Source organism: Rhipicephalus sanguineus, chromosome 2 (assembly GCF_013339695.2).
Source record: "Rhipicephalus sanguineus isolate Rsan-2018 chromosome 2, BIME_Rsan_1.4, whole genome shotgun sequence".
NCBI lineage: Eukaryota > Metazoa > Arthropoda > Arachnida > Ixodida > Ixodidae > Rhipicephalus > Rhipicephalus sanguineus.
The window spans coordinates 212,814,827-212,827,990 of NC_051177.1; the positions used below are offsets into that span (position 1 = coordinate 212,814,827).

General features: G+C 46.6%; 1 protein-coding gene across 1 annotated transcript in view; it reads left to right on the forward strand.

Moving 5' to 3' along the window:
• Nucleotides 1-13,164, forward strand: part of LOC119384060 (DNA mismatch repair protein Msh6) — a 260,639-nt gene that overhangs the window by 165,167 nt on the left and 82,308 nt on the right. The window contains exons 21-23 of the mRNA XM_037652348.2: nucleotides 5,518-5,766; nucleotides 6,856-7,025; nucleotides 7,153-7,269. Of these exons, the coding sequence (XP_037508276.1) occupies nucleotides 5,518-5,766; nucleotides 6,856-7,025; nucleotides 7,153-7,269 (536 nt within the window). The remainder of the gene's footprint in view (nucleotides 1-5,517; nucleotides 5,767-6,855; nucleotides 7,026-7,152; nucleotides 7,270-13,164) is intronic.

Sequence of the window (13,164 nt, forward strand, 5' to 3'; positions counted from 1 at the left end):
TTCCTGCAAAGTACTGTTAACTTGAGTCGTACAAACGAGTAGCGCATTTTCATGCCTGTTACTGCTGCTGAGATGTTTACATTGCAGTCAAACTGAAATAAAAATGCAACTTAACTTGAAAAGAAACTTTTGTGTCTTGGTGGCGATGACCAAATGTAACGGGAATCTTCACCGTGCCTTTTTTACTACATGCACGAGAATCGGCAACAATTGAATATAGAGCATAGCGGATGACTAAGGCTGCTGGAGCCCTTGAAAACTCACTTCAACAGCGTAGTACTTCGGGAGAATGCAGCTTAGTTTTTCACAACTCGGTAAACTTTTTCTATCAATCCACAAAACACGAGGCCTTGAAAATATTAAAAAGTTCATAGGTGTAAGCACCTGTTGCGATTGTAGGTTGTGAAGTCGGAGGACCCAAGCATGTTCGCCAATACGAGAGCTGCACTCGAGTAGAGCTGCTTGCGGCGCTCCCGCCATCTGGCGGCAAGCCAAGGCACAAGGACGCCCACGCTGTACGGTGTCTGCGGAGAGTTTGACAGCTGAACCTAGTCTAGTAACGTTGACCCTAGTTACACCGCCATCGTGCCCAGTACACATGACCACTAACGTCATTTCATCCACACTGTTCTCCCAGAGCATGTTCACTTTAGGGTTGCTCCGCCCATTGCATGGCGTGCTTCCAGTCGGCGTTAGTTTTTTTTCTCTAGGTCCGGACAGTTCTGCCTACCCACGGGTCGCCAGAACCTGCCAGGAATATTTGTTCTGGAGGATATCTGGGAGGTTTCTGGTTGCGAAACTGCGAAAAGGAGACTATGCACGCTCGCCGCCTTTTTTCTGAGGGCTTGATGGATCGCAGTGCAGGCGCTTGGGGACTTCCCCTTCAGTTGCCATTACGCCTGGTGTTATCCTCTAAAGTCTGTTCCGCCGTGCGAGATGGTGTGATTACGAGAGGTGTCGAACATAACACCGCATGTCTCAAGTTAGGACCGAACTCAAACTGATCAGCGCGTGTGTGCGACGTAGTGCGCGACAGCCGTGAACACCTGTCGCTTTCAGGGATGCTATCACTTTCGCGAGATTTCACATCGTGTTGTACCGCGATTGTTACATGCACTGCGCAGAGTTGAGCTTTTTAAGCCGTTAGCGGCGCGGCAGTTTTCTTCACAAACGAGGCGAGTCGCGCGCCATCTTGTGAACGTACGTGATCGTATCTCAAATGCGTATGCTCTAGAATATCACTTCGCCCTTCAGCAGACCTAGCCCCATATTTCCAAGCGGCAATGCAGAAAGAACCGACACTCACGCGGCGCAAAGTTTCGTTTGCTGCCACGGCAGTAGCATTTCTTTACGTTTACACTGGTTGTCCCAGCGCTCGATTTTGCAATCTTCAGGTTGTCTCAGGATTTCAACACACTTGACCACAACGTTGTTTCCTGTCAAGACCACAACTGGCTGGCTGACCTCTGGCTGCCAGAAGTTTGAAGTGGAAGAGTCCCACTATGGTCTTTTGAGAGGAGGAGGAGGAATAAACGTTTATTGCACGAAACGGTATCGCGGGGCGAGAAATGAATGTTTTTTGCCCTTGCACCTCAATATGGGCTTGTCACCCTCAATTTTTACTGGATTCGGATCGTTATCCTGGATGGTGCGCTTATTTTTCGCTTTTTTTTTTTTTCGGGAACGTATGAACGAGGTTCTACTGTATATATGTTACCCATCAGTTTCAATGCTTTGTGTGACTATATGCCAAAACAGTGCTGGTTTTTGCCACGAATATTGTCTCAAGGCTGTGGCGGTGAAGAGAGTTTCAACAGGACAAAGAAATGCGGAACTCTTTATTGGGTGAACTTGTGCCCGGAAAATGAAAAGTCGAAGTACCAGCAATTCACGATGTACACTGATAGCGGCAAGAACTGTCATCAGCTGTCGAGTAATCTGATCATCAGTAGAACGCGTCATCTTTCATACATCAGTCATCGAACCTTCCAGTGTTATTGCTGGTGCTCGCGTGAACTCTCGAATGAACTTGACTATTCGCAGTTTGCGTGTAATCTTAACAAAAAATGATCTCAAACAATCCCAAAGCTTCCCAAACATTGCTGCGCGGCCTGCGCAGAGCGGTGCTACAGTCGAACCCACTTATAACGATCCCACATATAACGATCTATCGGTTATAACGACCATATTTGTGTGCACCTACGATTTTCCTATGCTAACCATTGAAGCTGCGTCCAGATATAGCGAACATTTTTCAAAGCCTCCTACTTTTACAACGAACACTTCAGACACGGTCGCGGTAAAAATATGGTGCATACGAAGCGAAAAAAAAAAAAAGTTAAAACATGCCTTCTAAAGCGCGACAGGAGCGCGCGCTCGCGCGTGCCCCGCTGCAGTTTACTTGCGACTAAGATACCCAGATCGGCGAGCACCGCACGCAGATTTCGGACGCTGCGAGCGAGGTCGCTCACTTTCCAGCCTTTTCTTCAGTGGTAGAATGGCAGTGAGGGGAAAAAATAGTAGGCAGCATGAAGCCTTGCGGTCAGCTTTCGCACGGTAACCTTTCCTGACGCCGTTCTCTGCAGCTACGACCGCCTGCGATGAATCAAGCAATGCCTTGGAACGCAAGAAGGCATAACCGCGATAACTTTCCATCGCAAAAGGGTTCACTGCGTCCCTAAACTCGTCGACGCCACAATGTGCCGCAAGAGGTCGTCCGTCTTATCGGTAACGGCAGAGACCGGTCGATCGGTGATTACGACTTCCGCGCGATTGCGGCGATGCTTTCGCGGATAAGCATCAGAAATGAGCGAAGGCGAGGTGGCGGCCGTCGAAGAACGTGCCGTTATGCCTTATAGCCGACAACCTTATCACAGTCATCTGTAGGTATCTGCTCGGCTGCGCGCGTGACGGCGGCACTAGCGCGCCATGCTGCCGTTTGCAAGTTCGCCGCCGCCGCGTCGTGCGAGACCGCTTTAAAGTGCGCGTCACTTTGTAGAAACGAAAGTAGCTCGCTGTTGTTAATGTCGATGCACGTCGACAGCGAGCATCGACAGCAAGGACGTCGGTGCACTGACAGCGAGCGTATACTGCGTGTTTGATTAGGTGACAACTGAAGTGCGCCGCGCATCGTCGTGCAGGGCCGCGAGAGCATCGCGGAGACTTATAGAGTGCGCGTTGCTTGGAAAATGCTTGTTTTCGCCGCGTTGAACGAAGAGACTAGTCGCCGCATCCGTCCGTGCACGGTCCGGAGTGAAGCAAGCACGAAAAACGTACAAACGCGCGCATACGGCATACAGAAAGCGGCCCGGCAGTGACTCCACGAACCGAGTAGGCGACGCGCTGCACGCAACTAGCCAGGGATGATCGGCTCCACGTCGCAGTACCGCGCTTAGGTGAAACGGTGTCAGCTCATTGCAAAGCTGGTTAATTCACTCGTGAGCACGCAGCGGGCGTCGCTTTACGACGCGAAAAGGCTTAGCTTGTCACCGAAGGGGTTGTTAGCACTTTAATAAAAGTGCACAAAGAAAAAAAAATGGCTTGGCAGCTGAGCGCACGTTTTTAAGGGAGAGTCCATATACAACGAACTACTGATATAACGACCACTTTTCGCAACACTTTCGAGTTCGTTATAAACGGGTTCGACTGTAACATATTTTTGGGGGGTGAAACTCGAATACATCAAAATAAAGCAATAAACGTACATGGCAATATATTTACTTACACGATTGCAGTACTGTGTAAAGAAGGGAAGTGTCTGAGTTGCAGTGCAGTGATTAGTATATTGAAAGCAACGGTTAGACATTTGCAGCACATGTATTGTACGCATGTGTGATGGGGGATGTTACAGCTTTTTGAGATCTATAATAATTTGATGCCCTCATCTTTAGTAAATTCGGGTTTGACTTATTAAAAAAATGAACACAGGGAAGTAAGAAACAAGTGTTGATTCTGAATTGCAAGGTTGTTGACTGGCCTATGGCCTTTGTCTTTTTAGAGCTGTGCGAATAGCAAAATTTTGAGTGCGAAGCGAATTCGAATAATAAAGATTGAGTGCGAATCGAATCGAATAATTTCGAATATTGCTCAAACATTTTTCGAATAATTCGAAGTGAAATTACAGAAAAACTTGCAGAGAATCCCTAAGTATGTTCTTGTGAGATGGCAACATGAAAGTGTTTCTTTTCGCTAGGTTGATGAAGCGCTGGTGAAGCCATATTTGATAGTTGTCTTTCTTATCAAAAATGAGGCAATGTAGAGGCCGAATTGTATTTGGTGCAACCAAAGTGTTGCCGACAACACTTTACACGTGATAGGCAGAGATGCCATTTTCTCAGCCTCTCCTCCTCTTTCAACTTCTGTGGAAGCCCAACTGATGTGGCGGACAAGGGTGTGCTCCCATCAAGTCCGGAGTTCCAAATCTGCCTCGTAGACGTCGATATATAAGAACATCTGAAATTTTGGATGCTAAAAAGCTTCGGCGTCCGATTTTTCCGACTTCCTGCCCAAATTTCAGGTCCAAAACAGCATTAATTGAGCCCCCAACTCTGCCACATCTTTCATCTCCATATTGGAACCAGCGTTTTCTTGAGTTAATACATTTGCGACCGTAGCGGAGTTTGAAAGGCAGCTTTGCCGCAATACGGAAATGTGATGAGGTGAAGCATATTGAAAATCTAGGGACCACTTCCAAACGGACGTTGACTGTCTCTTGGCTAAGTTCGACCGTAACGGAGCCTGAAAGGCAGCTTTGCCGCAATACGAGAGTGTAATGAGGCGAAGCATATTGAAACTCTGAAGGGGTCACTTTCAACTGGACGTTGACTGCATTTGTCTTTGGGAAGTTCGAATAGTTCGAATAGTAAAATTCCAGTGCGAATCGAATCGAATAGCAAACACTATTCGAAAAATATTCGAAATTTCGAATATTCGCACACCTCTAGTTTTTACTGATATGCACACATGAAGCTTCCTCTTGCCGGCTTCTTTGTTGTCGTTTTTTAATCTTTCATGGAATCCCCCATATTGGCGCAATAAAATAGTGTAGCAGTCAGATGACCAGGAGGTGCACAAGTTAGGACATAAATTGCTGCTGAGTCCTGTAAATACGACAGTTAATGCATATATTTACCTGGCTGTGCATGGTAACACTAACAGTGTGCTGTACTTGAGCCTTTTGAAAGTGTTTTCTCTGTGAAGTTGGGGTGTTTATGTGCAGCACCATAACATTTCGAAAGCATCATGCCTCATGCTTGATGGTTGCAAGCAGTGCAGAGGACAACAACAAAAGTGGTGCTGGCTCTTTTCCTTTGCACTGTTCTTAGTCGCAAATCTTAACCACTTTCATTTCAAGACACCGTGTGCTGATGAAGCATATATATGCAGTGTCCTTACGCAAATAATTTCAGCCTGCTGTTCGCACAAAACTTTCTTCCAAGTTCTGCGCCATTGGGTAATAGTACCCAGAGATGCATTTTCTAAAGTTTCACTTATTGAGCTGCAGTCCATCTGCTGCAGGCACTTCAAGGATTCCAAAAGGCTGCCCAAGTGGCTCCACTCTGGGTGGATGCACTGCCTTCGCTGACGTCACGAACGCTGGCAAAGTGCCTGTCAGTGGGTCCTGAGGCTGGCCAGTTTCCGGACTTGGCCGATGCGCTCGAGTTCTTTGAGCATGCTTTTGACCACGAGCAAGCTCGGAAGGAGGGGCGGGTCACGCCCATGCCTGGCGTAGACGACGACTATGATGAGGCCATGCGGAGCGTCAAGGTACCCAACCATTTGATTTTTTTTTTTTTGTTTACTCAGACCCAACATTTTTAAGGCCGAAAGTATTACTTGTTCCTATTCTGAAGTCAGATAAAGAGGCAATATTTGACGGGAAAGCTGAAAAGAATAAAGTACGAATTTTAGAAATTATAACATAGACAATATTGAGAAACCTGTAGAAATTCCAGGGGCAGTCTGAAATCGGTAAGAAGGAAACAGGACATTGGAAAGACCTATGCAATGACGCAGTGATGATTATTTTAACAGCACATTAAATGCAACAGAGTCAGCAAAATAAGGTTCTTAGTGTTATTGGCTGTATAAAATGGCTCAAACATTCGCATGCTAATTGCTTAATTGGAATGTAATTGGTTATTCTTGATGGGATATGGCAGTGCACAAGGACGACACAAAAGATTAGACAGGCATAAGCACTTATGCTCATCTGTTGTATGGGCATGCTGATCAACAAGAATGGTTTCACACATGCACAAAAAAACACGAAAGTTTACTCAATGAGCACGAACACAGACGCGTTGCTTTCAGCAGTGAAAGCAGCTCGCCATCGCCGCGCCCACATGTAGTCAGGAGCAGCGTGTGCATGATGAACACTCTGGGCAAATGCGTGTGTACAGTGCACCAAGTGCCCTGGTAGTGACGGCGTGGCCTTAGAAGCGACATGCTGTGCACAACTAGTACCTGGCGAGCACCGAAATGCCTGATAAGTGCACTGACAGGCATTGACAGCCATTACAGACATGGCTGTGTGGATTTGACAACTTCAGCAAAGTAAAAGAGCATGAATTCATTTCCTTTTTTGGAATGCCTCATTTTACGGATGAGTTCATCGTCCCTAGGGAGTCTGAAAAAATAGACGTTGGCTGTATATAACACCTGCACAGCATGCGGCGCTGTGATATTCCAAAAATTTAATTGCCACGGCCTTCTCGATAAATGAGCGAGCTTGCTTGGGAGGCGTCATACAAAGGTCAGGGCCTGTTTCAGTCCTCTAATGCAAGCCATGGCTGGAAACAACTGAGCTATGTGCCCATTCACAACTGCTATCATGCATCCATGTCTCATTTGCAGGAGGCCAACAAGGCCCTGCAAGACTACCTGTCCCAGCAGAGCCAGCACTTCCGCTGTAAGGCAACCTATGTGGGATCGGGCAAAAACCGTTTCCAGATTGAGGTGCCCGAGTCATGTGCCCGACTTGTGGACTCCTCGTATCAGTTACAGGGCCAGCGCAAGGGCTACAGGTTGGCAATTTATTAACGCTTTACATTTATTAATGTTACTGCTTGTAACTACTCTAGCAGTTGTAATTGAACAGCACTTGGCATCCTAGGACGATAGAGTGACGACTGGCCTCTCATTGCGTGACAGGCGGTACTACACTGAGGACGTGAAGCGGCTTGTAGCAGAGCTAGTCACTGCTGAGGAGGCCCAGGAGACAGCCCTCAAGGACATCATGCGTCGCATCTTCGAAAACTTTGACCGCAGGTGAGCTCTCGCATTCTAAAACAGCCTTACCTAATACAACGCGGAAATTTGGGCTAGTTGGTGGGTGTGGAACTTGTGCATCTTAGCAAGTGCAGCAGAACAAGCACAAGAGAAAGGAACACTTAGACAGGACGGGTACCCGTCCTGTCTACATGTCTCTTTCTCTTGTGTTTGTTCTACTGCGCTTGCTAAGACGCACAATTTTACCTAATACAGCTGTTATTTCCAGCAGAGGTCTAGAACAGTTTTTCAAAAGACAGTATTCCTTGGCTAAATGAAAAATTACACCATCTCCCGCTAAATGGGACCATGAGGCGATGCGAAGCCGGAGCACTTGCACGATCGCGTTCCGTTGGCGTTCGTTGGGCATGCTACCGACCTCGCGTCGTGGAACGCGAAGAGGGACGCTACGCGCGTCGTATCTTCCATCTAGCCTGGCCGTTAATTCTCACAGGGCGAGCGGGGAACGCGGCCTACAGGCGGGCGAGAGGGGGGCAGCGTAGGAGAGGAGAGAGAAGGGGAGGGGACGCGCATGCGCTCGAGCTCATCGCGGCGTTGAGCAGGAGAGAATTTCAGCATGTCTAGCCCGCGTTTCAGAGGAAGAGTGGAAAGGGGGAGGGGAGAGGGAAAGTGGAGAGGGGAAGGGGAGAGGGAAAGTGGAGAGGAGGTGTGGAGAGGGGAGGGGAGAGGAGGTGTGTGGAGAGGGTATGCGCATGCGCAGTAAGGGTGGTCAACTCTCTGACAAGCTCGACATCACAGTTTCTATTGCACGCAAATTGTACCTACTCCCTGCGGCTCCAAAAGCCTGTTTCTTTCAATTGATTGTTTCTAGAGCTGTGCGAATAGCAAAATATTGGGTGCGAAGCGAATTCGAATATTGAAGTGTGAATGCGAATCGAATCGAATATTTTTCTAATATTTCTCGAATATTTCTAGAATATTTTTCGAATACTTCGAAGCGAAATTGCCGAAAAAAAAGTTAGAGAGGATTCCTAAGCATATTCTTATGAGATAGCAACATGAAAGTGTTTCTTTTCGCTAGGTTGATAAAGCAATGGCAAGGTAGTGTTTCATAGTTGTCTTATCAAGAATGAGGCAATGTAGAGGCCGAATTCTATTTATGTACATGATTTGGTGCAGCCAAAGTCTTGCCGACAACACTTTACACATGGTAGGCAAAGATGCCATTTCCTCAGCCTCTCCTCCTGTTTCAACTTCTGTGGAAGCCCTACTGATGTGGTGGACAAGGGTGTGCTCCCTTCAAGTCCGTAGTTCCAAATCTGCCTCGTAGACATCGATGTATAAGAACATCTGAAATTTTGGATGCTAAAAAGCTTCGGCTTCCGATTTTTCAGACTTCCTGCCCAAATTTCAGGTCCAGAACAGCATTAATTGAGCCCCCACTTCTGCCACATTTTTCATTTCCATGTTGGAACCAGCGTTTTCTTGAGTTAGTACATTTGCGACTGTAGCAGAGTTGAAAGGCAGCTTTGCCGCAATACCGAGGCGTGATGAGGTGAAGCATATTGAAAATCTGAGGACCACTTCCAATCGAACGTTGACTGTGTCTTGGCAAAGTTCGACCTGTAACGGAGCTTGAAAGGCAGCTTTGCCGCAATACCGAGGTGTGATGAGGTGAAGCATATTGAAAATCTGAAGGGGTTACTTTCAATCGGACGTTGACTGTATTTGTTTTGGGGAAGTTCGAATAGTTCGAATAGTAAAATTCCAGTGCGAATCGAATCGAATAGCAAACACTATTCGAAAATATTTGAAATTTCGAATATTCGCACACCCCTAATTGTTTCATGTCTGCTTAAAAAAGACCACTGGGGAACAAGGAAGTAAGAGTAGTCTCTCGGGAGCAATGTTCACATGCAAGACAGTGAGGACTGGTGCAAAGCCACTGCCCTGATGTGCCACGAGTGGCGTGCTATGCGTAACACTTACGTGACTGCGGAAAAATCTGTTGACTTTGGGTACTCCAGCAAACATATTTTCCTGCCACAGAAATTGATTGATGCTAAAGTGTAGAGCATCAAATGATAGAGGAAGTACTCTGAGGGGCCATCCCCTCTATATGTTAAATGAACAGTGTACCCCGTTTCCAAATCTGCAAAAAGCAATAATTTGTATTCCTATTTGACCACTTTGTTTCTCATGTACTGCCGAATACCAGATCGACCTTTAGCTTCGCCATTTTTTCATCCACGGTAAAGTTCCGACGCGATTGAAAAAATAGCACGGATGAATTGTTCATGTGTTTAAATAGAGAAGACACGCGGTGAAGCTTCCCGTGGGATGTGACGGTCGTCTTCTCCGGATCAGAGACGCTCAAGAAAGCAAGCAACGCCTTGAACGTGGCATCTCTGATGGTGGACAAAGGCCTGGAAATGTGTGTCGTTGACTCAACAGCAATGCAGGCGCAGGAGTTGAATGATTCCCATGTACACTTAATAAAATATTTGAGGCGCAACTGTGACAAGCATGAAAACAAGAGAAGACAGGATATAGCGCCAACTCGCAATGCATCAACTCTCCTAACGTCACACTCTGCTATCCCATGTGCACCAGAAGTCTGACGAACTTGCACATCTCCTCTTCACTGACTTCCCTCCAGGATCTGTTCCTCTCACTGTACGTTGGCTTTTCAAAAATATGCATCCATGCATACTTATTTGTGTGGTCGCATACCTCTCTGGCAACTTCTGCGGGGAAAAACAGTACGAAGAACCTGCCGCGTGGCAATCCGGAACGCCAGGTCAAGGTCCACTCCGGGCAGTCTTCGCAGAAAGAAGTCCAGTCTTTCTGCAACCAGCGCCTCAAGTTCCCGCCCGAACGAAGTTGACACCCTGCAGATAAGAGCTGTGACCTTTATTACACACCGGATATGTTTACGTCAACGTGTGGCAGCGATAAAACGGCCAGAGGAGAAAGCGAAAGTTACCGGGGATACCTGCTGATGTGCCAGGGCAGTCTGACGCACTTTCACCGTCTGTACTGAAGTCTGATGAATCGAAGTCGTCTGCCGTGTCTCTGCTGCTACCATCATCCAGTGATTCCCGCTCCAATTCATCGGAATTCGTCGAAATTCACCACTCCCGTGGAGCACCCGTGAGTGACATCGATGCCATAACTGAAAGCACAAGCGCTCACCTCCCCAACTGCGAAGGAGCTTTATGTGACTAGTTTGCTGCATGCGTAGCTGCTGCCTTGCACAAGCCACGCCCTAATGTCTGGGAACCTTCCAGATTATGGTCTAATCTTCTTATAGGCTTGAGTGCACAAACGCGAACAGCTGAGGTTATTCTAGAACTAACGCAGGCCACCAGCGAGAAGGCTCGAATGTTCGATGCCGCATGTGTAAATGCCGACGCGCCTTACTGCAGATCAGATTATCGAAGCCGACGCTCTGTTCGCCGCTATCAGTGTAAGCGTGTATCACTTGTAGTTTCACTCCTCGTTTATGGGGCACAGGTTTGCCCAAATGAAAAGTTTCATCTGGAACCCGCCCACTGCTGCCTTCTCCAACGTCACCACCACCCGACAGTGTCAAGAAATGACTGCACGTCATGTCAGGGAGGAACTTCTCAGCCAGTCATCTCGGAGCACGGGCATGCTAGAGGTCTTCCAATTACAGTGCTCAGTTGCTGACCCAAACAGCATGTGTTCAATTCTGGCCGTGGCAATCACATTTTTGATGGAGGTGAAAATTCTAAAGGCTTGTGTATTTAGATTTAGGTGCATGTTAAAGTACCCCTGGTGGTCAAAATTTCTAGAGCCCTTCACTCTACAGTATGCCTCATAATCATGTTGTTATGGCTTATAAAACTCCAGAAGTTATGAAGAATTCTTCCAAGTGCAACTGTGTAGAAGCACAACTGGTGACAACTTTTCGAAACAAAGATGCCTGCTTACTGCAGTAAGTAGAGCTGTGCGAATAGCAAAATTTTGAGTGCGAAGCGAATTCGAATATTGAAGTGTGAGTGCGAATCGAATCGAATATTTTTCGAATATTTCTCGAATATTTCTAGAATATTTTTTGAATATTTCTCGAATATTTCTAGAATATTTTTCAAATACTTCGAAGTGAAATTGCAGAAAAAAAAGTTAGAGAGGATTCCTAAGCATATTCTTATGAGATAGCAACATGAAAGTGTTTCTTTTCGCTAGGTTGATGAAACACTGGGGTGGTGGTGATTCATAGTCTTATCAAGAATGAGGCAATGTAGAGGCCTCATTGTACGTATGTACATGATTTGGTGCAACCAAAGTGTTGCTGACAACACTTTACACGTGATAGGCAAAGATGCCATTTCCTCAGCCTCTCCTCCTCTTTCAACTTCTGTGGAAGCCCAACTGATTGGCGGACAAGGGTGTGCTCCCTTCAAGTTCGGAGTTCCAAATCTGCCTCGTAGACGTCGATAACATCTTTAACGTCGTCATATACATCTAATGTCGTTATATAACATCTGAAATTTTGGATGCTAAAAAGCTTTGGCTTCCGATTTTTCGGACTTCCTGCCCAAATTTCAGGTCCAAAAGAGCATCAATTGAGCCCCCACCTCTGCCACATCTTTCATCTCCATGTTGGAACCAGCGTTTTCTTGAGTGAATACATTTGCGACCGTAGCAGAGCTTAAAAGGCAGCTTTGCCGCAATACCGGGGTGTCATGAGGTGAAGCATATTGAAAATCTAGGGACCACCTCCAATCGGACGTTGACTGTGTCTTGGCAAAGTTCGATCGTAACGGAGCTTGAATGGCAGCTTTGCCGCAATACCGGGGTGTGATGAGGTGAAGCATATTGAAAATATAGGGACCACTTCCAATCGGACGTTGACTGTGTCTTGGCAAAGTTCGACCGTAACGGAGCTTCAAAGGCAGATTTGCCGCAATACCGGCGTGTGATGAGGTGAAGCATACTGAAAATCTAGGGACCACTTCCAATCTTTTGGCAGTTAAATCGTAACGGAGCTTGAAAGGCAGCTTTGCCGCAATGCGAGAGTGTAATGTAGTAAAGCATATTGAAAATTTGAAGGGGTCACTTTCAATCGGGCATTGACTGTATTTGTTTTTGGGAAGTTCAAATAGTTCGAATAGTAAAATTCCAGTGCGAATCGAATCGAATAGCAAACACTATTCGAAAAATATTCAAAATATCGAATATTCACACACCCGTACTGTAAAGTTCATTATTAAATCTTAGTTAAGTGGGTGGCTGACTACGGTAATCATCGCCGCACTTTGTGTCTGCTTGGCCACAGAACTCATTTACAAAGGTGGCCTTCATTTACCTCTCTAATTCTAAGAAAATCATGAAGCTTGATTTTGATCACTCTGTAGTTTTGTTCGTCAATAAGTACAACCTCAGTGATACGATCACGGCTTGTACAAATTTCGGGGTTATATGAATTTTTCTGTGGTCCCGGCCAAGGCCCATTAGCCTGCAATGTAATGGAGTATGGATGTTGCGAACCAATTTTCATCCCGCAACGTTTGATACGAGCGTACACTACCGTGCAGGTATAAACAGGTGCTGCCCGTGCTGTCGCTGAAGACGCGACAATCGCGCGGTTGTGGGAACCCAAGTGCAGGCATGCGTGCCATGCCACCAGTTTGTCAGATTAGGCCATCAGTAGGGCGTCGTATCCTCTGAGACTGTGCGCGCGAATCTTGGAGGCCTTAATGCGCCTTTCTTTGCCTTCGCGTTTAAATTACAGATGGCACTAGCATTGCATTTTTTTCCCCTCTAACGCATCTACGCATGCTGCTGTGCATAAGGCAATGTCATTGTACTGTGTTTACACGCGCCTGCTACGTCGATGCAAGCCATGTCTTCGCAATCAGACGTCCTATGAAGGGTGGACGTAAGGATGGTCAATTAAAAATTTTA